Source organism: Lytechinus variegatus, chromosome 9 (assembly GCF_018143015.1).
Source record: "Lytechinus variegatus isolate NC3 chromosome 9, Lvar_3.0, whole genome shotgun sequence".
In the NCBI taxonomy this organism is placed as follows: domain Eukaryota; kingdom Metazoa; phylum Echinodermata; class Echinoidea; order Temnopleuroida; family Toxopneustidae; genus Lytechinus; species Lytechinus variegatus.
In genome coordinates, this window is record NC_054748.1 from 16,126,734 (window position 1) to 16,153,927 (window position 27,194).

Here is a 27,194-nt window from a genome sequence, read left to right on the forward strand (position 1 = left end):
CAAACGTTCTTTCGTTCCTGTTTCCGCTTGTTCGCATGCACTTTTACAAAAAATGCAAAGTTAATTTTGCTTTCATTAATTTTAGTACATCAATTTTGGTCACATGTCAGGCGCAATCCAGGGGGGGGTCTATAGCTAGCCCCCCGTAGATTTTCAAAACTGAAGACAAATTAGGAATTGAAATATAGGTGCTAGCCCGCCCCCCCCCCCCCCCGACGGTAGGATTTATAGTAAGAAGAGAGAGAGAGATACAAGTTAAAACCTGATGAAAACTCAGCATAGGATGGAAAGCAAGATAAGAAAAAGATAAGTACAATAGATAAGAAAAAAGATAAGAACGTTTTCAGAATACCGCCCCTGGTTTTATGTTGTTTTTATAAAGCAAAGTAGACGATAATTAATCATTTTAAATTAGTTTAGTGTTAGATATGGGGATATTTGACAAATTTTCCTCATCGAGAAAAATTCGATATTATGTTCAATTATTTAATCGTTTTCCAGGTAAAATACATAATAAAATAAAAAAAAAAGCCTGTGGCAGAGGCTATAATGCGCAACACGCGCGCCTTTTTGAAAGAAAGATGGCGATTTGACAACAAGCCTTCAATCGATCGAAACAACTATTGGTATCAGTATCAATTCGCTTGGAATCGAAGCTTCTGTATCTGATCGAAATTGTAAGTTCTCATGAATTCTTAATAATCCCCTTTTAGCTATCATGATTGAAAAGTCTGATTCCGTGAATTAAAGTGCGCGGGATGAGTGAATGAAAATTTTGCCTGTCATAAATAAAGGGCCGTACCGCGTATACCGTAGCTGGTGGTAGTGGTACACTCTAACCCTGGCCTGGGAGGGAGCTCCGGGCCGCTTCGCTGGCCAGAGCTCCCTGAGCTGAGCCGGGGTCGGGTGTCCGGACACTTTATATTTTTGAAGCCTTCTGTTTTTGTCTATGCGTTACACTAAGAATATGAATTCAATATTTGTACTTGTAGGCCTAGTCATCTTCTATTTTGTTCTTTATCAGTAGAGGCGCTGGTCCAAAAATTGGGATTGTCCCAGAAAACAAGGATATCCTCATAAAGTAACCAAGACAAATCTTGATAAATTGAGACTGTCCTTGTTTATGGGGACGTTTTTTTTTCACTTCCCCCTACGGGACAAAGACAGCAATTACGGAAATTGAGAGTGCTAAAAATAGATTCAGTGACCTCAATTCCCCCCAGTTCACCGTCTATTTTTCATGACTTACTGGGGCCCGTTTCTCAACACATGGACAAGTTAGTCATATCTTTATCCACCAACCACGGAGTTAGTTCCAATCTTACTAAACCTGTTTCTCGAAAGGCTTCCTAACTAAAATACCTTGATATCGATACTATCGGTAGAAAGGGGGGGGGGGTTCTTATTTTTATTTGGCAACCAGTCAAATTTGACTATTTTCGCCATCATATTAATTTTTTTAACGTTTTTTTTTTTTTTCCTTAAAAAATAAATGAAAAAAGTAAAATTCAAAATTATATTTCTTTTTCTTCTTTTTTTTTCCTTTTCTATGTCTTTTTTATAGGATATATCTACACGTACTAGGATTTAAAGTCAAGTAGGTGTGTCTCTCAGTTTTAAAATCAGGGCTTTTACTGAAAATATGTTATAAAGACCTACAACAAGTTTGCAAGTAAAACCTAGGATGAGATGACAGAGAAAGGAAATGAGGAAAATCACAGCTCCAATCCTACGCCCGTACCGGAGTATGGGGATACGTCTGTCCCGTTGATGTGAACATCAACGTCAGTGAAGTCTCGATCTTTCCCGGAGACAAGACGCCTTTAAATCCTACCTACTTTAGGAGACAAGCCCTTGTAGGATGGAATGTGATTTTGGATGAGTTAGGGGGAAAAAATATATTTATTTATAAATATATACATACACACATATATATATATATATTCATATGCATACGTATTCATAATTTAAGTATAAGTAAACCGTAAGGCAATTATCTGAAGGCTATAGTATACATGTTAGTCATGACCATATATAAAGATGTAATTGCAAAATAAACAGTATTTGGCTATAATGTAAAGTAATTAGAAGTAATCAAGAACAGTCCAACTTTCTATTTTTTCTGTGTTTTTTTCTTTCTCAATTGGCTCTCTTGTAATTCTTTTTTTTTTTTGTCGTGAGTTTGAATATCCCCCATGGAGCTTGGCATATGGTTATGGGAAAACAAAACAAAAAAGCTCAATTTTTTAACTGCTCCTCGAATAGCTGGGTAACTGATGAACTAGATCGACATGGTGCTTTCATCGGCCGTTTTATCGAGTCACCCATGACTAATCATCAGCCGAGAAGGAGACTTTCTCCAACCGTTGACCAACATAAATACATTGGCCCCAGTATCCGACTTACAGAATTAATTGAGGAAAGCATCCGGGCTTTCTGTGCATATTGCATTGTTTTCCAAAGGATTATGATATATATTTCAAAACAAAACTAGCCGAAAATGCATGCAAATATAAATACATAAAACATTCTTCCTTCAATATTTTTATTTTGTATTTTAGGTAAATTTTGAGAAAATCGAATTGTAATTCTTTTTTTCCCCTCTCTCTCGTGAGTTTGAATATCACCAATGAAGCTTGGCATATGGTTATGGCAAAACAAAAAGCTCAATTTTTTAACTGCTCCTCGAATAGCTGGGTAACTGATGAACTAGATCGACATTGTGCTTTCATCGGCCATTTTCCTCGAGTCACCTATGACTAATCATCAGCCGAGAAGGAGACTTTCTCCAACCGTTGACCAACATAAAAACATTGGCCCCAGTATCCGATTTACAGAATTAATTGAGGAAAGCATCCGGGCTTTCTGTGCATATTGCAGTGTTTTTTTTTTCCAAAGGATTATAATATATATTTAAAAACAAGCTAGCCGAAAAGGCATGCAAATATAAATACATAAAACATTCTTCCTTTAATAATTTTCTTTTGTATTTTAGGTAAATTTTGAGAAAATCGAAAATACCATACTTCATGCCATTCTTTAAAGGGGTTTATATAATGTTCATTGTTTCAGGATTGTTATATTATTTCGTATAATTCAACAAAAAGAGCAAACGAGACGTAGCCTTAGTCACAAAATGTCATAATTTTCAAAATTAAAAATTATGACAAAATTGCAAATATTGTGATAAATTGGGAAATAAATCTTTTCAAAATAATAGCACATGTGAATTATGCATCATACATACTTAGACCATGAAGACTGGAGCATTCAATTGCAGAGAAAATTAAATTATGAATAATTCATTTCATGACTAAAAAATCACTTGTGGACGTTGAGATGGGTACCCCCGGGATATCCAATTTTAATAGTTTACGAAAGTAAACCATAATGGTTTTCTTTGTAAAATGATGATAATTTTACGGTCTTTTATGATTCTAAACGTAATCAAAATATAGTTTAACGAAACATTTTTAATTATTGATACCGAAACATACGATATTTGACAAATTATATGCATAAATTAGAGATAGAATTTATCCAACTGTTAATAGGGGTCTGAAAACAACAAATACGAGTTCAGTTATGGATGGCCTGACGTGGTAGAATCTTTATCGATTAAATCATTTTACTATTTCAAAATTAATGGTTTTGTGGCGTTTAACAACAGTTTTTATAGTTTATTTGTATTACAATTATCATTGAATGCATTATCCCACTTGTTTTGTGATGTAATTTCAACCTCTATGATTGTTACGTAAGATTATAATTTTAAAATTTCTAAGCACTTTTGCATGTCATAGTCTACCCACGTGATGCCACTACATCATTAAGAAAGAAGTTAGGACAGGTTTGGAGGTGTCATAAATATTTAGTGAGGTTGTTGTACCCGATCTTGGTAAAGAGGGCTTCGTGAAACGGTTAGCGGACAAGTAGCTCACTATCTCCGATTTAGTCAAGAAGTTAGACTTATGACGGTGTTGAGAAACGGGCCCCTGACTTCCAATAATCTTGTTATGAAACCTGATATGTTTACATTGACTAGCACACTTGATTGGTGTCGGGCACTTGACAGGTGAATGAACATTCCTAGATTTCTTGTGTGAAGAAATCCTTATAAACTGAGACAGTCCCTGTAAACTGGGACGATCCCAATTTTCTGACCAGCGCCTCTACTGTTTATAATATTTCCTAACATTTTGTTCTAAAAATTGCTCAAACTTCGCTTGTAAATTTTTCCATTTTTTAGGCAGTAGAGGCGCTGGTCAGAAAATTGGGATCGTCCCAGTTTACAGGGACTGTCTCAGTTTATAAGGGTTTCTTCACACAAGAAATCTATTCTAGGAAAGTTCATTCACCTGTCAAGTGCCCCGACACCAACAGACCAATCAAGTGTGCTAGTCAATGTAAACATATCAGGTTTCATAACAATGTTATTGGAAGACGGTAAGTCATGAAAAATAGACGGTGAACTAGGGGAATTGAGGTCACTGAATCCATTTTTAGCACTCTCAATTTCCGTAATTGCTGTCTTTGTTCCGTAAGGGGAAGTGAAAAAAAAAACGTCCCCATAAACAAGGACAGTCTCAATTTATCAAGACATGATTTGTCTTGGTTTATGAGGATATCCTTGTTTTCTGGGACAATCCCAATTTTTGGACCAGCGCCTCTACTGTTAGGGGCCTAGTCCTAGACTATATTATATAGCCTAGGCCTATATGAGTATGACTTTCTAAAAATGTAAAATTGATTCTCCGGACACACAACAACTGGGTATACAGGCTGAGCTAAGCTGAGCCTGAGGTACGGTATAGCGGTACTGAGCATGACGCCATGAGGTAGGCCTGAGCAGTAAGCTGGCCGAAACTTAGGCCCCAGGGCCAGGGTGTTCTACATCATGTACATGTATGTTGGCTGTGACGGCTTGACCTCGGTCTCGGGCTGCTCTGCTTAAAATTATTTTTTGGCTGTTCGTGTCACATTAGTCGTTGACAATGGCAAAATTTTTATTAGACAGGAATAACCATCGTTTCTGGGGATTTATTTAACAATTTCGGAATGAGTTTCATAATCATATGCACCCCTACCTCGCTCCTCAGGCGAAGTTCGTGCAGGCTCCACTTCACTACCGCTACACTACGCTCCACCTACCTGAACTCCGGGGTGGTATGGGGGGTCACACCCGCGTCCAGAAAAAATGTAGAAAAGGGTCCCATTTCAGGCGCTCAGCCGTCGTCAACCTCTTTGGCAAAAAGGGTTGCATTTCTGCACCATTCGCCGGTAAATCGTGTTTAGGGTAGCCTTTTCTCTCTTCACGCCATTTAGGGTTGCTAATTTTGTTATGAAGATGATGCCATTGAGGGGTGCAAATATGAATAGATCTACGACGTTTAGGGTTGCAAATTTGAGAAGATTCGGGAGCAGACCCAAGCCATAAACACCATGAAGGCAGACCTTCATTTTTGAGGAGCGCGATCGCACCGGCGCTCCTACCGTGCTCCTAAAAAAATACAAAAAAAAAATGATTTTAATTTAAACTCGGTCAATATTGGATATTGCAGTCCCATGTAGTACGATATGTAGATTTTCATGGCAACACTATGGAAGTCTACATGTGGGACTACAATATTTACCGAGGTAAGTTCAAATCAGAGTCGGGGAAAGAGGTGAATATTCTTCATTTTTTCTTATAGTTTTCAACTAAAAGTAATTTCAAGGAATTATGGAAAAAAGAAGGCCATTTAATGGATTTAAAGATGTAAAATGTGAAATTTTTAGCAATTTTTTTTTTTTTTTAGCAAGAGCGCGTACCACATCTTGTAAATGTATTGACGTGACCCAGGCCTAGTTTCACCACAGATTAATTAATAGCTAACAGCGCTATTGCATATATACAATGTTAAGAAAAATCTACAATTTATCATAAATGTATTGTAATGAATTGATTTGAGCTCCTCACGGAGAGCGATTATGAGGAGCTCAGTTGAGCTCAGGACTCAAAAAATAAGGAGAGTGATTTATTGAAATTATAAACATGAAGGACTGTGAAGGGTGTGACAGAGCTTCCAAGTCTCCCGGATCCTGCGGGAGAATACTGGATTTCGATCCAATCTCCCGTTCTCCCGACCCCATGCCAAAATCTCCCGGATAATCATGATTTTTAGCTGTTAAATTGTAAAATTCATACAAAAGACTGTTTTATGAGTCTAGCATGTTCAACTCCCTTTACACCCACGTGGAACCTCTGTATCACATTTTCATTTTACCCAGTAACTTTTACCAGTTTTTGTATAATCGTACATTGATTTCCAATGTAAATGAAGATAATTTTACCAAACAACTGGTGAATTAGTCTAACAAGCAATTTTTTTCTGGTTCTGCAATGTGTGTGATGGAAACACTTCAGCGGCACTGCCTTGTCTCCAGCAGACCGCGCCGCGGTAGGAGGCTATGCGAGGAGGGTAGTCCACGAGCACTGCGATGCATTTTTCGGAAGCTTGTGCAGGGTTGGCATATTTCCCGCTTCGGAGGCTTATTTCCCGGACTCCGGGAAATAAGCAGTATTTACCGCTTTTTTCCGGTATTTACCACTTTTCACCGGGAAATACATGGAAATATAATTTTCCACTCACTTTCCTACAGGGATTGTAAAATTTTGAACATGAAAACAAAGGTGGCGAGTATGGTTGCTCTGGTGGGTACCATTTGTGTGAGTGTGTGTGTTTATGTTTGTGTTTGGGTGTTATCTATGTCTGCTAAAGGACAAGTCCACCCCAACAAAAACTTGATTTGAATAAAAAGAGAAAAATTCAACAAGCATAACACTGAAAATTTCATCAAAATCAGATGTAAAATAAGAAAGTTATGGCATTTTAAAGTTTCGCTTATTTTCAACAAAATAGTTAAATATGAACGAGCCAGTTACATCCAAATGAGAGAGTCGATGATGTCATTCACTCACTATTTCTTTTGTTTTTTATTGTTAGAAATATGAAATATTTTGATTTTCTCGTCATTGTTATGTGAAATGAAGTTTCATTCCTCCATGAACACGTGGAATTCCATTATCTTAACATTTTGTGCTTCAGGCAAGGAGGTCTTAATCGCCAAATTGGTAAAAATTGACATATTGTATAATTCAAACAATAAAAAACAAAAGAAATAGTGAGTGAGTGACATCATCGACTCTCTCATTTGGATGTAACTGGCTCGTTCATATAACTATTTTGTTGAAAATAAGTGAAACTTTGAAATGTCATAACTTTCTTATTTTACATCCGATTTTGATGGAATTTTCATCATTGTGCTTGTCTGATTTTCCTCTATTGATTCAAGTTAACATTTTTCTGAAGTGGACTTGACCTTTAACATGAAATGCTGGAAAAAATGCAATAAAATAATAAAAGATTCCAAATATACATCTAATTGCATTGACCCCTACAGGCAACAATGCTCTGTTGTTGTTGCGCATTCCTGTTCCGTCGTCTTCTTCCATTTGTTTAACCCGTGGTTTTTGTTAGCTCTGCCCTTGCTCCGTCCCTCATCCAAATTCATCCAAACTAGACATGTTGTCCAGCATCCCCAGTTGTGCCTCTCGTCTTTCATTTTCCAAATTGCAGTAGGTTGCTCTTATAAAAAGTATTCTTGCCTTAAATTCAAATCCAAGGTAGTCCATGTTCAAAATGTTCATATGTATTAAAATGCAAATTAGGAAAATCGTAAAATGGCCATAACTTTGTTTTTATTCATTTTTGTTTCGCTGATGGTACAATGTATCATCCTTCACAATTCAATGAATTTTTACGCATCAGTGACTATAAAATTTACAAGCAGCACCCTCTATTGCAAAGTAAACATGTAAATTTTACCTTAAATAGTGCCCTCTATTTAAAAGTGCAAATAGCAATTATTTCCTTGTTTTCATTCATTTTGGTCTAATATTTTCAGGGTTTGCTAATGGAAACATCTTCCATGATTCACAGGTTTGTTACGCATCAGTGACCATTACCCCTAGAAATAGCGCCCTATATTGAAAAGTTGAAAATAGTAAATGGCCATAACTTCTTTGTTTTCAATCATTTTGGTCTCATATTTTCAGGGTTTGCCTCTAGTATCGTCCCTCATATTTCAAATGGTTCTTACACATCAGTGATCGTTACCTTAATAATAATAAATAAATAGCGCCCTCTATTGAAAAGTCTCAAAATGTAAAATTGTCTTTACTTCCTTGTTTTAATTTATTTTGGTCTTATGTTTTCAGGGTTTGCCAATTGTATCATTCCACATTATGCACCTATGTTTTACGCATCAGTGACAATTCCAACAAATAGCGCCCTCTAATATTTTGAAAATGTATATTATCTATTATAATAGTTTTCTATTTCCTTCTGTTTCTTGCCCTCTATTAAATCACAGGCGTCAATGCATGCACATCGTTCTGAAACGATTGCAGTTCTAGTTTAGATATGATGTTATTCATTGAAGTTATATTAAAAGAATTCCAACATTAAAAATGGCATAATATAAGTTGTGTATTTTTTTAGGCTACAAAAAGATCTTTTTCTGTAAGCAATTTCAAAATTCAAAACCAGCAACCACTAGTACACACTGATACATGTACACACTAAAACTCCTTACATACAGTAGAATACTGAGCTGTATTCACACTTAAAAACAAAAATCATATTGTAATGAGATACAATGGCATGTAAAAAGTTAAACCCCGGGAGAAATATTTGTTTAAATGTTTTAATATAATTATTCAATTTTCAGGAACATAATTTGAGTTTGTGTACGTATGTGTGAACTTAAATCGTATTTGTGTTTGGGTATGTACATGTATGCAGTATGGATTTTATCTGTTTGTGTGTTGCTACTATGAGTTTTGTGATTCTAATTATTTCAGAACACTATTTTCATTTGTTGAGGTTGAAAACAACTAAAATTATTGAAAATAAAAGAATTAGAAATCATATTTCCCGTTTTTTACATATTTACCGGACGCCCATCTTTTTCATCTTATTTACTGGACGGTATTTACATGTACCACCGGTAATTACCGCCAGCGGTATTTGCCGCCCAACCCTGAGCTGTGTGCGCTGTATTCGAGCTGAAACTATGGATCAACGATAGGTTACTATTATAATTACACCCAGACTTTTAGGACTAATTTTATTGACAATCCTGAAGAACGGAAGCAAAGTGGAGATTTTTTTGCCTACTTTCACTTGGGTTGATCAGATTCGAACATTTTCTCTTCCGTGAGTGAGCTGGCCTGGCGCTAACGCAGCTCCCTGGCCCTTCACGGACCGGAGCTCCCTGGGTTAGCCTGGCGCTGGCTGGCTGTGCGTGCCTTGCTACAAAAAAGCACAGGAATCCCTCGGCCCTCAGAGACTTTTAACAGACCACATTTAAGTCTTTAAAGGTCCAGGTTAGCTCTTCTAAAACTACTGCAGCCCCTTCCCCTCTGGTCAATAAAGGTACTTTCATGTTGAATGCATTCTTTTATGAATCATGTTATGTTCTACTGTATGAAGCTTGAAGTATATTTTAGTCAATGACAATTCATGAAATCTCTCTAATGTGCATTTAAATCTATGTGCCAAAAGTTTTAATGGCTTAGGCAGCTGTCAGATACTATCAAATGTTGTTTCTTAATTTGTTTTGCTACCCGAAACTCCCATCCATGGGACATTTCGCAGCACGCTCCTCACAAAATCATACCTTTGCGAAATCTTCTGGATTCTATCATCCCAATGTTGGCAGCTCTGGTGTGATTTTAAGGGATACAAATTAAACCACACACATGCCGGCCAGCGCATCACTTTATAGAGAATACCCACCATTCAGTATAGTCTCTTGTCTACACCCGGCTCTATACTCTAGGCAGCACGCCTAGGGTTTAGGCCTTTAGTCTTAATACCATTTTGTTTGATTCATACCATTAAATTAGTGGAGGGGACATATGGAAGTCTTTCTTTTTCATATTGTTATTGTATTTTTAATTTGATCACAGAGACTTGACCCAGCCTCACGTAGGCTGTGTGTCAGAGATGATAAACAAAGAGCCAAGATCATTTCGCTGAGGAAGACTGCAGTTTTAGCAGCCAGAAATTTTGATTTAGACCTAGGTCTAATTCAGATTTATTCATTTTATTCATCGAAACCAATAGTGCAACTTTTCTGTGGTATCTCTTGACATTTTTCTATTACAGGATTGCCTGTCAAGATGGAATCTGACGCGAGGTTTGCTCACCTTCTTCAACCCATTAGGGATCTAGCGAAGAACTGGGAGGTTGACATTGCATCACATCTGGAGGATTATGTTGCTGAGGTATGACAAGCTGGGATACAGGGGGCTGTTTCGTAAAGCTGTTCGTATAAAGTTAAATGTCAAGTCCACCTCAGAGAAATGTTGATTTGAATCAATAGAGAAAAATCAGACAAGCACAATGCTGAAGATTTCATCAAAATCGGATGTAAAATAAGAAAGTTATGACATTTCAAAGTTTCGCTAATTTTTAACGAAATAGTTATATGAACTAGCCAGTTGCATCCAAATGAGAGAATTGATGATGTCACTCATTCACTATTTCTTTTGTTTTGTATTGTTTGAATTATACAATATTTCAATTTTTACGAATTTGACGATTAGGACCTCCTAGCCTGAAGCACAAAATGTTAAAATAATGGAATTCCACGTGTTCAGGGAGGAATTAAACTTCATTTCACATGACAATGACGAGCAAATCAAAATATTTTATATTTCAAACAATAAAAAACAAAAGAAATAGTGAGTGAATGACGTCATCGACTCTCTCATTTGGATGTAGCTGGCTCGTTCATATAACTGTTTTTGTGGAATGAAGCGAAACTTTGAAATGTCATAACTTTCTTATTTTACATCCGATTTTGATGAAATTTTCAGTGTTATACTTGTTGAAAATTTTCTCTTTTTATTCAAATCAAGTTTTTGTTGGGGTGGACTAGTCCTTTAAGAGCAACTTTAAGAACGACTTGTGATCCTTTCTTGTTGTAAGTGATCTTCACCATCAAATGGTCTTTGGTGATTATTCAGTACGTAAGAAAGGTTTACCAGTTCTTAAAGTCGCTCTTACGAACAACTTTATGAAACCCACCTGGTTTATATTATTTTGAAAGGGTATAGATTGTGGAGTACCGCATTGATGATGTTACAAGAAAAAAGTTGTTGCACTTCAGCATTTCTTATACCATTTCGGTAAGGTTCTAGGAAATTTGCTCCAGCTACAATCGCTCTGCTGTAATGCAAATTTCACACAATAATGAAATGACCGACTTCCACCCTGGATTTAACACTATATCCTAAGCCTAACATATAATGCTATTGCAACCCTCACCCTAATGCTATACATGTATCTTGGACGAAAGAAAGCCCGGAGCAAATGTCATGTCACCTTTGATAGGTACATGTAGAACGTGATGAAATGCCTCTAAAACCCCCAATTGGTGCTAATCGGTCCATGGGTGCCTAAGATATGACCTCATTCACATTATTAGCCCAAATGAAATCAGTGTATTATTTGTCTGGATTTGATTTCACTGAGGTAATATCTGTTGGCTGCCAGGATGGACAAATTCCCACCTAATGTAAATTGAGTTGTAGATATACTGACGTATATATGCATTTCATCATGCTCTACAAAATGATGCCTGTATTTCTGAAAGGCAGCTTGAGCTAAAGCTGTGGTAAAAATGATAAGAACAACGCGCCTCGGAATATAATATTTTTAGATAGATGGTGCTATATAAATGCATATTATTATTGTTATTATTATGTTGATCATTAGTGATAATTTGCTCTATATTTCTTAGTTTACTTATGAAAAAAAAGATGTACATTCTCGATTTATTTTCATACAGGGTGTTTCTAAAAAGGATAACCAAGGTTCAAAGGTCAACTACATGTATATCAAGACTACATTATATGTTCTTGTGATTTATTTTTTACATGACTGAGTAACTCATCAACTTCCATTTGACAGCTTGCTTTAATATTAAAGTCACAATTGTCGCCGGTCACAGAGTTATGGTCAATCGAAGACAAATTGTACAAACCCTACTTTTAGTAAATTTTGCGTTTTAATGTACATGCACGAAACCCACTTTGTTGTAGCGTTTGGGTTTCATCAGAGGATCCCTTCAAATTTTAGTGAAATGTTATTACTATTCTGATATTTTTTCGAGGGAAAGTTAGATAACTGGTGTCTACATGTAGCTGCACTTTGGGTCGAACACATCCTTGGTGACTTGCAGGCACATGTTTAGCATGAGATAGATGTTCTTTGTTACAGTCCCACAATGGTATTTGTATTTTATTTACATTTAATACATGTATTTGATTGACCATAACTCTGTTACCGGCGACAATTGTGACTTTGATATTAAAGCAAGGTTTCAAATGGAAGTTAAAATCATGCTTTCAGTTAGAAGCTGCTTTTCAGCAAGGCCGTGGACAAATGATAACAAATAATATCAACATAAGTAAACATACAAAAATAAGAACGAAAAACAAAATATATCGAAGCATGGGTGAAATACAATTGGCAAAAATAAAATTGGAGTAAACAAATATGAAAAATAAATAGACGAAAATAACATACAAATTTATGTCAAAATTAAGCATTAAAAAATGAAGATATATAATGCGGTATCAAGGGTGATCGGGGTGGAGAATTAAATTTAGAAAGTGATATGAGACGTGCAAATGTAGTCACGTTTTTTTCTAATCGGTTAGAAGAGCAATGCAAGACGGTCAACGTCGAAAGGGGAGCTATTATACATGTACTGTGGAAATGTTGGAATATGTTGAGTGCAAAAGGTTTGGATGAATAACTGGTTCAACAGTGATTGAAGATAGGCAGTTGAAATGCCAATGCCAGTCACAAAGGTGAACAGATGGGATAGCATTTCTCTATGAAGAGGGAAATACTATGATGAAACCAAACCCTACAACAAAGTTGGTTTTGTGCATGTACATTAAAACCCAAAACTTGGAAAAAGTAGGTTTTTTTACCCTTCGTCTTTGATGGACCATGACTCTGTGGCTCAAAATCATGACGATTGGGACGTGAGCAAGGTGTCAAGTTGATGAATTACTTAAATTAATCATGTAAAAAAAAGGAAAAAATCATATGGTCCTGATATAGAAAAAAAAATCCATATTCTATTGTTCGAAATAGACTTGAAATGAAATACCCTGAAAATTTGCTTTGCCCAATCATGGGCCCGGCAGCCGCTGTGCAGCGCCAGATCGATGAGGCTCTATTCCTTTTAATCGTTGAACGCCAAACAGGTTAGCAGCAACTCCCGTCTTTTAACGTCTTCTGGTCTGACGCGGCCGGGGTTTGAACCCCCGACCTCTCGGATGTGAGACAGACGCTCTACCAACTGAGCCAACACTCCGGTTGGCCCAAATAGTTGACCTTCGAACTTTGGTTACCTGTTTTTAGAAACTTCCTGCATATGCAATGTCATTGTAATGTTTCTTTCTGTTACAATTAAACTAAGCACAAATTCAAATTTGAATCTTTTTGTCACTTTTGTTTAGATGGAAGCAATTGTAATCAGCTTTGATGGCGGTTCTACCACGATGAACTTTGCAGAGGCAGCGCTTCTAATTCAAGGTTCAGCCTGTATCTACAGCAAGAAAGTGGAATATCTCTATGCCCTGGTCTACCAAACGTTAGATCTGCTTGCTAGTAAAAAGTAAATTGATATGCAAGTTTCTACACCCTGAAATTTTAATATCTTACCGTGGCTACATGAATCTGGTCGACTTAAAGTGGGAGTTCACCCTGAAGAAAAGTTAGTTGTAAAATAGCAGATAAAAAATAATGGTGAAACCATGGTTTGAGGAAAATCCATTACAGATTAAAGGAGAATGAAACCATTGGAACAAGATAGCTTGTGTGAAAACAGAAAAATCAAAGAAACAGATCAACGAAAGTTTGAGAAAAATCGGACAAATAATGAGAAAGTTATGAGCATTTGAATATTGCGATCACTAATGCTATGGAGATAGCAAATTGGCAATGCGACAAAGATGTGTGATGTCACTTGTGAACAACTCTCCCCATTACTTTAGTATATATTTCACTAGAATTGCCTCTTTTATCACATCTATCCATAAATCATGTGTTCTGTCTACATGAGGTCATGTAATACATATTTTTAAAGAATACATCATGGATAAAGAGTTTGTATCATCATAAGAAAAAGCAAAAAGAGACATTTTTGAGGGTATTTTATAGTCCACCAAAGGGAAAGTTGTTCATCAGTGACATCACACATCCTTGTCACATTGCCAATGTGAGGATCTCCATAGCATTAGTGATTGCAATATTCAAATGCTCATAACTTTCTCACTATTTGTCCGATTTTTCTCAAACTTTCTTTATTCTTATTCTTTGATTTTCTGTTTCTACACAAGCTTATTTGTTCCAAAGGTTTCATTCTCCTTTAATAAAATGATTGGAATTTGAAGTTTTGGATTGGCATGTATGTCCAACAAGCATCCTCTTGGAATCCTGGTGCCTGTTGCATAAAACTTTTTACCTGAGAAAACTCTGGTGATGATAATAAGGGCTAAGGTTAGTCTGATTTCTGCCATCGACTTTAACACAGGGCAAAACCTCCAGTAAAAACAACCAGAGTTTTCTCAGGTAAAAAGTTATATGCAACTGACCCCTGGAGTGTATACCTTTAAAGGAGAAATTCACCCTGACAAACAGTTTATTGTAAAAATAGCACAAAAAAATAATAAAAAATACTGCAGAAGGTTTGAGAAAAAAACCAAAGAATAACAAAAATGATTAGATTTGATACTTGATTTGTGATGTCACATGCGAGCGGCTTTCCTAATGGTAAAAATTCTGTTAAATGTCACTTTCTCTGAAAATTGAAAATGTTTTTTCCTATACCATCAGTATATCAGTAGACAAATCATTTCACACCTATTCCTTAAAAAGAAAAAAAAAATCATCATCAACCATTAAGAAATTGAAATTTAGGCATTTATATTACACAACATATGGCATAGCTGCCTGTTTATAACATCTCATATCAAAAACTTAAAATTCTAACAACTGGTGCCCTATTCACCAGCGAATGTATGCCTTTAAGAGAAATCCAGTGGAAACATCTTTTTTCCATAATATTTTCTAAACGTTGCTTTGAATTCAGGCAATATTAAATTTTCTTGAAGATTGACTTACATGAACTTTAACCTGTTCCTATGAATCATTTTGAATGTATCAATTCATTATTAAATTTTATGTTTTTATTCTCTTTCTTTTTCTGTAACCCCCATCCCTCTCTCTCTCACATACACTACTGGTACTTATCATTTAATAACAATTTCTTCTTTTTAGTTTCTTCCTTTCCTTTTGCTTTTTAACTCTGTATAATGCTGTATGTTTACTGTCTTTTTTTTAAATTATGCTTTCATAATTCAGGAGCAGATCCAGGATTATCTAAGGAAAAATTTGACAAGCAAAAAAAAAAATGTGTGTTTACCAAAAATTCAGCAATTTCGTCCCACAAAAAACTTAACAAGCAAAAATAAAGGGTCTCCACTTTCAAACGGAGAGCGGGGCAACACTTCAGTTTCAACTGCATTTTTACATTACAAATTTGAATTTTGCTTCTCCAAGGGGGGAGGGGGCATGGGCCGGCTGTGCCCTCCCCCCCTAGATCCTCCAGTGCGCATACATCCCTTTTCTCCTTCATTTGTTTTCTTTTCCTAGGAAAATGCAGCAGGCGTGTTCAGTTGATGCTGAAGGAAAAGATACAGATGCATCGTTTGCATTTAAAAAGAATGAAATCGAGGTGAGAAATGGGGACATGTGAACAGCCCCTATCGAAAAACCCAAACGAGCTGGCCAGAATGATTTCTGAAATTCATTTTTGATAACGGATCCCACACCTTAAAACGAGAAAAAAAATGGAATTGAATTTACAACAGCTGGACTCCATCTAGAAGTTATGGAGAGATAAAGAATAAGGTGAAATTGAGGTATGAAGTTTGATGAGCTCTCAAACATGATATCTCCATACAGCGTACTTTGTTAGACTCTCTCAAACATGATATCTCTATACAACATGCTTTGTTAGACAAGTATCAGCGCTCAGAAAATGTAATTTTGGGGCTATGTTTGCACCTTTATTTTGGTTTTCACCATGCCTTAAATTTCAATATTGTAGGGCAAGTCCACTTATCAATAGAGCACATAATTATTATTATTGGTTGTTATTTTTATTGTTATTAATAGGAGTGGGCTATACATGGGTCAAAAATACTTTTTTTGTAATTTCAATATGGGAACAGTTTTTTTTTATTCCTTGTAATGTATCTCAACATGAAATGACAATATTTTTTGTCTTGGGTCCGAGAAAAAAGTGTGCCGGGCCAAAATCCAAAATGGCCGCCAAAACCACCCAAAATCACAGTTTTGGCCACAACTTCTTTATTTGGTGGTCTTTTTCTTTGGTTTTGATGTCTATTCATATGTATTTGGGGGCAGGCAATTTATTTTTCCTATAATTAGTACTTTTAAACCATTATTTGTAGAGTTAAAAGGTAATTATACCCAAATCTTTCAATTTTTATAGCCTTTTTTTAGCCAAAAAGTAGATTTTATCATCCTGGGGTTCTTGGATATTAGATGGTACGAGGTCAACAATAGCAAGCAGCTTCATAGAGCTATATTGCTTTTATTCCTCTTCTATGGGTTATACAGATATTTGTGAAATATATCTTAAATAAAAAAAATGTTAATTTTCCATAGGGGCTATACATGTACAGTATACAATGTACTGTACATACTGCACTGCATAAATGCATTGGCCACCATGACAAGGCATGTATAAACTATAGTGTTAAACATGTAGAAATGAGCTTTTAGGTTTAGAATTAGATTTGTCTCAGAAACTGAGGACATGTTTTGTCAAATATGCTAATTCAGGGGGCGGAGAAAGGTAATTAACCCCCCCCCCCCCCCCCGTTGCATGAAAATTTACCATTATGTTAACTTAATGGTAACTTACATGGAATCCTTGGTTCTGATTGGCTGTTGATCAACGTTACCATGATTATATAGTGTCCTGACCCCATAAACATAGGCCAGTTAGACACCACATCCAGGTAAAAAAAGCCTCTAAATAAAGAAGATATGGCTACATGTAGATATGTGATGTACGTATATATATGTGATATTTTATGTGCAATTTACGTTGCTGGTTTCATCATGTACATCAGCTGACAAGCAATCAAATTCACAATTCACAATCTAATTTTAAACCTTAAGAGCTTATTTCTATGACACTATAGTTTATATACAGGCCTTGTCATATGTCATGGTGGTCAATGCATGGAAATATGCAGTGCAGTATGTACAGTACATTGTATACTGTACATGTATAGCCCCTATGGAAAATAAACATTTTTTTTATTTAAGATATATTTCACAAATATCCGTAAAACCCATAGTAGAGGAATAAAAGCAATATAGCTCTATGAAGCTGCTTGCTATTGTTGACATCGTACCATCTAATATCCAAGAACTCCAGGACAATAAAACCTACATTTGGCTGAAAAAAGGCTATAAAAATTGGAAAATTTAGGTATAATTACCTTTTAACTCTACAAATAATGGTTTAAAAGTGCTAATTATAGGAAAAACAAATTGCCTGCCCCCTAAAACATATGAATAGACACCAAAACCAGAGAAAAAGACCACCAAATACAGAAGTTGTGGCCAAAACTGTGATTTTGGGGGGTTTTGGCGGCCATTTTGGATTTTGGCCCGGCACACTTTTTTCTCGGACCCGAGACGAAAAATATTGTCATTTCATGTTGAGATAAGGTAAAAGGAACACAAAAAAACTGTTCTCACAGTAAAATAAAAAATCACCCATTTATAGCCCACTCCTATTATTAATATCATTAGTGTTGTTGTTGTGTTGTGGTCATCATCATCATTTTATTATTATTTTTTTCAATGTTAAGTTTTTATCATTAGATGATCTTCCGGTAGCAAAGAACATTGACCTAAAGGAAGAAAATGACCGCAATCACAACTTGACTGGACATCTTTTAGCTCAAACACCCCTATCATTGCTCAAAGTGGAAGGAGCTGATCGAGGAATACCATTGACAAAGTAAGTGAGACTGCTGTATACTAATAGGAGTGAGCTGTACATGGGTCAAAAATACTTTTTTTGGTCATTTTGATATGGCAACAGTTTCTTTTTAATGCTTGTAATCTCAACATGAAATGACAAAATTCTTTGTCCGAGAAGAAAGTGTGCTGAGCCGAAATCCAAAATGGCCACCAAACCCCCCCCCCCATCACAGTTTTGGCCACAATATTTCATAGTCTTTTTCTCGGGTTCTGGTGTCAATTCATATGCTTAAGGGGGCAGGCAATTTTTTCCCCCTAAAATTAGTACTTTTTAAATCATTTTTTTGTAGGGTTAAATGGTGATTTGACCTAAATTTACCTATTTTTAGATCCTTTTGTCAGCAAAAAAGGAGGTTTCATCATCTTCTGGTTCTTGGATATTAGACTATACGAGTTCAGTTGAACAGTAACGAGCACATATAGATGTTGCTTTTATTCCTCTAATTTGGGGTATACGGATATTTGCGAAATATATCTTATTAAATAAGAAAATTCCATTTATACATGGGGCTTTACAGTATACAATGTATTGTACATACTGCACTGCATACATGAATGTCCATGCAGTGACCTCCATGACATAACAAGGTATGTTTATAAGCTATATACTATACATGAAGGGTCATGGAAGGTTAGATACAATTAGATGCCTCAGAAACTGAAGATATGTTTTGTCTCAGAAAATGAAGACATGTTTTGTCAAATAAATTCAGGGGGTTGGAGAGGGGCAAATGTTATTAATGAATGGATTACAGTCAACCCCACATGATGGCATTTACACTGTAGCTCCATGCATTCTTGGCCCAGTCACATAACAGTTACCATAGTGGTAACGTTGCCGTCCAGTGGTAACTTGCATGGAATCCTTGATTGTGATTGGCTGTCGATTAGTGTTGCCGTGGTAGTTACCTGCAAACATAGCCCCTGGTTGGTCACCACAACCTGGTGGGTGTTTCATAAAGCTGTTCGTAAGTTACGAGCGACTTTACGAACGACTGGTGATCCTTTCTTGTGCTACCTGGGGAGCGTTTCATGAAAGGACTTGTCAGACGTTTTATCCGACAAGTCCTGTTTTATCCGACAGTTACTATACTAATAGTGCTTCTCAACCAATCAAAATCCAGGGAAGTTGTCAGATCTGACAACTTGTCGGATGAATATATTGATGAACCCCCCCCCCCCCCCCCCCCCCCCCCGATATCCCTATGTAATTGAGTTTCGGACCCAAGAACAGGTTCCAGTCGTGCGTAAGGTCGTTCGTAACTTTATGAACAGCTTTATGAAAACACCCACCAGGTAAAAAAAATCCAAATAAAGAAGACATGGCTAAAATTGTGATGTACCTACATGATGTGAAGATTATGTGTAATTTATGTTACATCAGGTTTCATGTACATCAGCTGACAAGCAGTCAAATTCACAAACTAATTCTAAACCTCAGGAGCTCACTTCTATGACACTATAGTTCACATACAGGCCTTGTTATATGTCGAGGTGGTCAATGCATGGATTTATACAGTGTAGTATGTACAGTACATTGTATACCGTATGGCACATACAGATGAATGGATAAATTACTTTTTTTTCAATGAGAAATATATCGCAAATATCCGTAAAACCCAATTTAGAGGAGTAAAAACAATATAGCTACATGAAGCTGCTTGCTACTGTTCAACTCGTATTGTCTGATATCCAAGAGCCACAAGACGATTAAACCTATTTTTCGACTGAAAAAGCGGTCTAAAAATTGGTAAATCACCTTTTAACTCTTCAAATAATGGTACTAATTTTAGGAAAAAACAAATTGCCTGCCCCCCAAAACATATGAATAGACACCAAAACCATAGAAAAGGACCACCAAATAAAGAAGTTGTGGCTAAAACCGTGATTTTTTTTTTTTTTGGGGGGATTGGCAACCATTTTGGACTTTGACCCAGCACACTTTTTCTCATTTCATGTTATTAAAAAGGAACACAAAAATCTGTTGCCACAGTAAAACCAAAAATCACCGATTTATAGCCAACTCCTAATACTGAATGTTAGAAGATGAATTGGCATTAGACCATTTGAAAATGAACCACTTGATCTTTTCATCTTTACTTGTTGTGGTCTAGTGGTTCTGACTCTCGCCTTTCAAACAGAGGGTCGTGGGTTCAAATCCTAGCCATGGCATGTTTTCCTTCAGCAAAAAATATATCCACACTGTGCTGCTCTTGACCCAGGTGAGGTGAATGGGTACCTGGTAGGATTTATTCCTTGGTGCTTTTATAGCGCCGATGAGGCGGCTCAGCTACGGCCGAATTAACAATATGATATATACCATGTATCAAAGCGCAGTTCAGTATATGCACATAGTAACAGTGCTATATAAATGGACTTATTATTATTTCAGCCGTAAGGGAGAGACCGTAGGCTACAAGGGAGACTTCCGTATCAACAGCTCGATGTTTCACTCGTCCAGAGCACTCCTCATCGACCCGTCCCATCTATCTCTATTAGAACAGTCTATGATGAGACATCCTGCCTCAACCCCAGCTAACTTCATCCTTAATGGTGAGATTCCTTTCATCTTCAAGGGCTACTCTGGGCTGAAAATATATTTTTTTTTTGATAGTATACTATTTCCTTCCTCTTTCAAATCAATAAGTTTACTATTACAATTCATATAAATATAGATTCTTTGCATGTATACAATAAATAAACAAATGAATATTTCAATATCAATGAGATTGCAATTTTTTTATGATTACAAATGAAATTAAACTGCCAAATTTCTTTTCTATAACAATATGAAAGCAGAGGGGGGAAACCCATATCAATCGACAAAATCAAAAATGTACTTTGTAAAAGATGACTTTTTTCCATGAATAGAAAAGAAATAATCTCTTTTGCACATGTTAATTGCACAAGAAATACCTCTTTTGCACATATTAATTGCACAAGAAATACAAAAAAGGATGGATTATTTTAAAGGTTAAGTATAGAGGAAGGTTGTTACCATAAATTATATCCTATAATTATAATAGAGTGGAATCATTGATCTCCAAGATTGAATTATTGATCTCTAAGATTGAATCATTGATCTCTAAGATTGAATCATTGATCTCTAAGATTGAATTATTGATCTCTAAGATTGAATCATTGATCTCTAAGATTGAATCATTGATCTCTAAGATTGAATTATTGATCTTTAACCCTATCTAGGGTTAAAAAAAAAACCTCCGAGGCCCCCCCCCCCCTCAACGAGTCGCGCGATATTTTCACCGTGCAAAATTTTTGTGTACAAAGTCAATGCAAATTGTGTTTTCAACCAAAATTCATAAATGTATGATTATTTTTAATTTTTCTAGTCTAAATATATTCATTTTATGCTTTTTATGATCACAGAAGAGTCCCCAACAAATTTCATTGAAAAAACAATGAAAAACAAAAGGTAAAAAAGACAAGGAAATACATAAGAAATTGCAAAAACAATATAATACATAAGAAAATGATTTGATATCAAAATTTTTTCATGTACACTTGCTAAGGACACCACAAAGAGTTTCTATACCAAAAATTAGTACATTTAGAGCTTTATTTAGGGAGTTAGAGGGAAAAGTATGATTTCGCATACTAATTATGCATACCGTAAACCACATCAGCAATAATTATGCATAGATTAGCATAATCACTTAATAGCGATTCGCATGAAATAAATTACTACAGTATACAATCTTGTAGATTATGCCCCAGGCAACCCGCGTGCCAATTTTAAGCGCGATCGCGCGGTCAACGGCCGAGATCTGAGGGGGGGCCTGGGAGGCCCCCCCCCCCCCCCGGCCATAGGAACTCCCAAAATACCCCGGCCTAGATAGGGTTAAGATTGAATTATTGATCTCTAAGATTGAATTAAATGATCTCTAAGACTGAATTACTGATTTCTAAGATTAAATTATTGATATCTGTGATTGAATTATTGATCTCTAAGATTGAATTATTGATCTTTAAGATTGAATTATTGATCTCTAAGATTGAATTATTGATCTTTAAGATTGAATTATTGATCTCTAAGATTGAATTATTCATATCTAAGATGGAGGTATTGGTTTCAGTTTCCAGCAACGGGCTGTTACAGTAATCACCACAAATGGACCAAAACTCAGCAAATCCTAAAAAAAATGTTTCCCCTAAATTATCCTTTCTTAAAACCTGTTTATATGCTTCCAAGGTCATATGAAAGGGGGGGGGGGGAGTGAGGGGGCAGAAAATAGGAGTATGATACATGTAATGTAAGCAAGAAGACACTTTTACATTGAAATTTTTTTTTTTTCTATGAATGTAGTTCATGACATTCTGTATTTTTTCATGAAATGCTTCAGTTTTGGTGCTAAAAGTTCACAATTGTAAAATAAATGCAATATTGCAAAATTTATGCAATATTGCAAAATTTACTTTTGTCAGCAAATGGTATAAAAATATATTGTAGCAGAATCTTCTAAATCAATCTGATTTTGACTTTTTTTGTGCCTTCTCTTTTTCTTTCTTGTATATATACGCATATGAATAAGTCAGCAATTTTTCTTTCTCATTTCCAAGGGGGACCCCCCCCCCCTCATTTCCATTTATGCTCAAGTTTATACTGTTTTTTTACGAAGTGAAAATGCTTGTCTGTAAAATTGTATCTGATTCATATTACTTTGTATTATGTATTGAGTGGAAATGGAATAAAGAATTGAATTAAAGTGAATAAAATTTTGAACTTTGGGGACACCACATATATGCGGGGTCATATTGGAACTGTTCGAAAGGCATCTTGCGCATATAATTTGTACTATTGCCCTTACTGACGTGTAATATTGTATACTAATGAACCTTTTCTACCATTTTTGCTCCCTAGCCCCATTCAGTCCTGTGAAGAATGATAACGTCATACCTGATATTCCAGATGACATAGCGGATGACATTCCTAAGCATGATATGAGTGGTAGGTCAAAGGTCAAGTTGAATATCCTTGTTTCCATGGCATTCTCTCTAGCGACAATTGCTCTGATGGAAAATTTGCAAGTTAAGCCTCTTAACCTCCATGACTAAGTTCACCCTAATTCTTATCTTTAAAAAAAAAACATAATGTTTCAAATATTTCAGATAATGATGAAGTAGATTTATCTTTTGAAAGTCTTTTTTTTTTTGCAAAAGTGTAATAATACCCTATTCTAGGGAAAATAGTCCACAGGGTGTCGGGCGATCTCGCCCCCTAAGTTCTCAAAAGAGCCCTGGCCATCAAAAAAGGAAAATCTCACTTCACTGCAATGTTTAAGCTTATTCAATTTATCAGATTTGGGTGGAAGGTTATGAAAAGTAGCTCTCGAACATTTAAAAAAAAAAAAATACCTGCCGGATGCCCTAATCTTAAAAAACAAAACCCATATTTTTCTTTTTTAACATTTCAGCTGATGATGTTGAGATGGGTCTGCCCTTCGATGATTTGATCGATGATGACGATCAACAACCAATGCAGGTTAGATTCTCACATTAATAGTGATAACAATAGTGTGTTTCATTTATCATAATTTGCAAAACCCAAGAAGAGGAGCAAAATTATTGGAAAGAGTAAAATGAAAAGAACATTTAAAATCAAGTTTCATATAAATGGGTTATGAAATATGCAATTTATGGAAATTTAAAGTCTTGTATTTTCTATGGGGATCCTTAACCCTAATTCTCCGGGGGGGGGGGTCCATAATGGCCCCCCCCCCCTCGACAATTCGTGATATATCTGCTTCGTGAAATTTTTTTACCTTGCCGCTTACTTACTTTTTACTTTCAAGTCTCGCGCAAATTTTGAGACCAAATTTGTGATGCCCAGATACACGGTTACAACATTACGCAATATTATATAAGTGCATGTCAGACCCAAAATTGCTCATAAACGTGATTTCATGTATATATCCAATGCAAATTGTGTATTTAGCCAAAATTTATAAATGCATCATTATTTCTACTTTTACTGATTAAACTTAATTAATTTTGCCTTGTTTATGATCAGAATTAAGTCTGAAACGATTTCCATTGAAAAAATCAATAAAAAACAAAAAGTAAAAAACAGACAAATACATAAGAAATTGATTTCCAAACCGAAGTTTTTTTAATTGTGATTGTTAAGAATACTACAAAGAATATTTTTACCCAAAATTAGCATTCTAGGAGTTTTATTTAGTGAATTAGAGCAAAAAGTATGATTTATGCATAAATTAGCATAATTCATATAAAATAAAATTTCATTAATTTGGAAAATTTTACCATACAGCCTTGTAGATTGCATCGCACACTACCAGCGTGCAAATTTTATCACCCCCCCCCCCCCCCCCCCCCCCCGGAACGACAATCAAAATACCCCGGGAGATTTAGGGTTAAATTGGCAAATGTACTTCAAAATGGCTGATTTCATGGACCACTCTTTGTTTTGTACACAAATTTTCAGATTTTCCTCATTATCTTTCAAATTGCATCTTGCCTGTTTCTGAGCACAACATATGTCATGGGACACATTAATTTACACCATATATGTCAAGGTCAGGGGAAGATATTGTGAAATATGGAAAATAAACAGTTTCATGAAAAACTGGCCTAATGTAATAATTTTATGAAATAATGCAGTTCTTGTATGGCGCATATCACATTATGTTTTAACGTCCCTAAGCACCTCCAAAAGACTTGGATATTATTACCTTGGCTTTAGCCCCGCAGCCGTTTACAGTGCATGGCATTTCAAGGAATAAATTCCTGGCTTTGAAATGGAAGGTCATGGGTTCGAATCCCAGCCATGGCGTAATTTCCTTCAGCAATAAATTCCTGCCGGGTACCCAATGTGGCTGAGTTTCTTGCTGAAGGAAATTACGCCATGGCTGGGATTCGAACCCATGACCTTCCGTTTCAAAGTCAGGAGACTAATCCACTGGGCCACAACGCTCCACACGTCAGTGTGATGTTGGTGATTAGTTCAAAGAAATTGTCAACTCACTTGGCTTATCTGTTTGTTTTCAAAAGTATATTTGAAGTGACATTCGTAATGACAGAGTTATAAGCTACCAAAATCCTTCAAATCTCATTGGCTGATGGTCAACTTGTTATAGAAATTGAGCATTTGTTATTGTAACTTGTGGAGCGTTGTGGCCCAGTGGATTAGTCTTCGGACTGTGAAAGAGAGGGTCGTGGGTTCGAATCCCAGCCATGGCGTAATTTCCTTCAGCAAGAAATTTGTCCACATTGTGCTGCACTCGACCCAGGTGAGGTGAATGGGTACCCGGTAGGAAGAAATTCCTCGAATGCTTGAGCGCCCCATCAAGGTAGCCGTGCTAAAGCCTGGGTAATAATAACAGGGCCCGCTGGGAGAACAGTTTTCGGAACTGAAGTGGCTACCCTGGGTAAATATGCCGCTATTATTATTATTATTTTCATGAAACAGGACCGTGGGCTGTATTGTGTGTACAGTGGCCCGATGAAACCAATACACCCATGTATCTTTATTGCATTGTGTACAGGTGGAGGAGAGGAGGGCGTTGAGGGCAAGGGTCGTTGCCCCCATTAAACCAATCAAAGAGTTTGTTGACCCCTGGGAACCACTCGATCCTCATGACACCAAAGGAGCTGTATTAAAACCATTCAAGAAAGGTCAGTTTGTCTTCATCAGAGCTAGCACATTTTCTTACTCATTCTTATGTTGGATTTTTCTTGTTGATGAGCCGTGATGAAGTGGCTCCAACTCTTGCCTTGTATTCAGTCCTTTGGCAAGGTGTCAGTCCACACCTTGCTAAATGGCATAGACGTCGGGGCACAGAAGTTCATCCTTTCTTCATGGGGGGTGGGCATCTATTGTTGCATCCCCCCCAAAAAAAAATACAAAAGATAATCCTCCGCATAGACACCCATGCTAAATGGACATCAGTTGGAATCTGATAGTCATTTAGGCTTTCACAGTATTGTGTGGACTCACCAGGGAGTGGAGAATGTGCATATGTCATGTGCGGGAATGACTGATTGATTCCTTTAACCGGGGTAATTGTAAATTTGTAAGCACAATAGATATGTACCATGTAAGTTATAAATAAACAGATTTAATTAAATTAAAAATGTAATATTTCATTGCCTTAATAACATTGTCATTATCATCATTCGTATTGATACTAGCATAGGAGGGCTTTTCACAAAGTCAAGACTATAACATAATAGAAACTTTGAAAGTGTAGAAAAAATACCCATTTGTTATTAAAGCAACAAAGTAAATGATTAGTATATAATTGATTAGCTATTTGAACTTGTTTGTTAACTTCCATGGTGTTAACATCAATATTGTGGTTATAAGGTTACAGAGTTAATGAGCCTTCTGTTTATTTACATTAATTTACATAACGGGGAGCCCATTGTTGCAATGAGTAGTAAAAAACATGAAATGCTTGATGATAAAAACTGTTCATTCATTATCTGACTTTAAAGGTATTGTTTAACTTTGTGAGCAGCTGATTTAAAAAATTCTCAAACCAAGATGAAACATGTGTATAAGTGCATGTATAAGAACTAATAAACCCTGAAAACAACCAAATCGAGAATGAAAAGCTAAAACTACAATGCAAACCCTGAATTTGTAAATAGGCGTCTTATAGACACCTAAACAGTACACATAAGTGTATGGGATGAAATTAAGATGGTGTTTCCGGTCACTTTATATTTCAATTTGTGAAGCACTAAATAATTATTTTCGACGCAATTTTTTCTGGGCTTCATTTTTGTAACATATAACAGACACAGATGACAAGTGTGACCTTCTAGCTCAGATTTTTTAAAAGTCAAACCAATGTTAACCAATCACTTTAATAGTTATGGGCAATTCAAGCATACAATCTGCATGAATCCTGTTTTCAGACCACAGGTTCAAACCACCAATATTAATTTGGTCCACAATGTCTGGTATTGTGAGGTATTGTACAAGTAATG

At 36.1% G+C, this 27,194-nt stretch overlaps 1 protein-coding gene across 2 annotated transcripts in view; it reads left to right on the forward strand.

The window, feature by feature from the left end:
• Positions 1–656: 656 nt before the first annotated feature.
• The window catches only part of LOC121421538 (condensin-2 complex subunit H2-like), a 35,992-nt gene continuing 9,454 nt past the window's right edge, over positions 657–27,194 (forward strand). The window contains exons 1-9 of one of the 2 annotated variants that reach the window (XM_041616282.1): positions 657–677; positions 10,215–10,333; positions 13,589–13,746; positions 15,786–15,867; positions 18,047–18,198; positions 20,614–20,774; positions 23,101–23,187; positions 23,654–23,721; positions 25,745–25,874. In XM_041616282.1, coding sequence (XP_041472216.1) covers positions 10,229–10,333; positions 13,589–13,746; positions 15,786–15,867; positions 18,047–18,198; positions 20,614–20,774; positions 23,101–23,187; positions 23,654–23,721; positions 25,745–25,874 — 943 coding nt within the window. In that variant the 5' untranslated portion in view covers positions 657–677; positions 10,215–10,228. Of the gene's footprint in view, positions 678–4,411; positions 4,447–10,214; positions 10,334–13,588; positions 13,747–15,785; positions 15,868–18,046; positions 18,199–20,613; positions 20,775–23,100; positions 23,188–23,653; positions 23,722–25,744; positions 25,875–27,194 lie in introns of those variants that run through there. The other variant, XM_041616281.1, reaches the window with a different exon arrangement.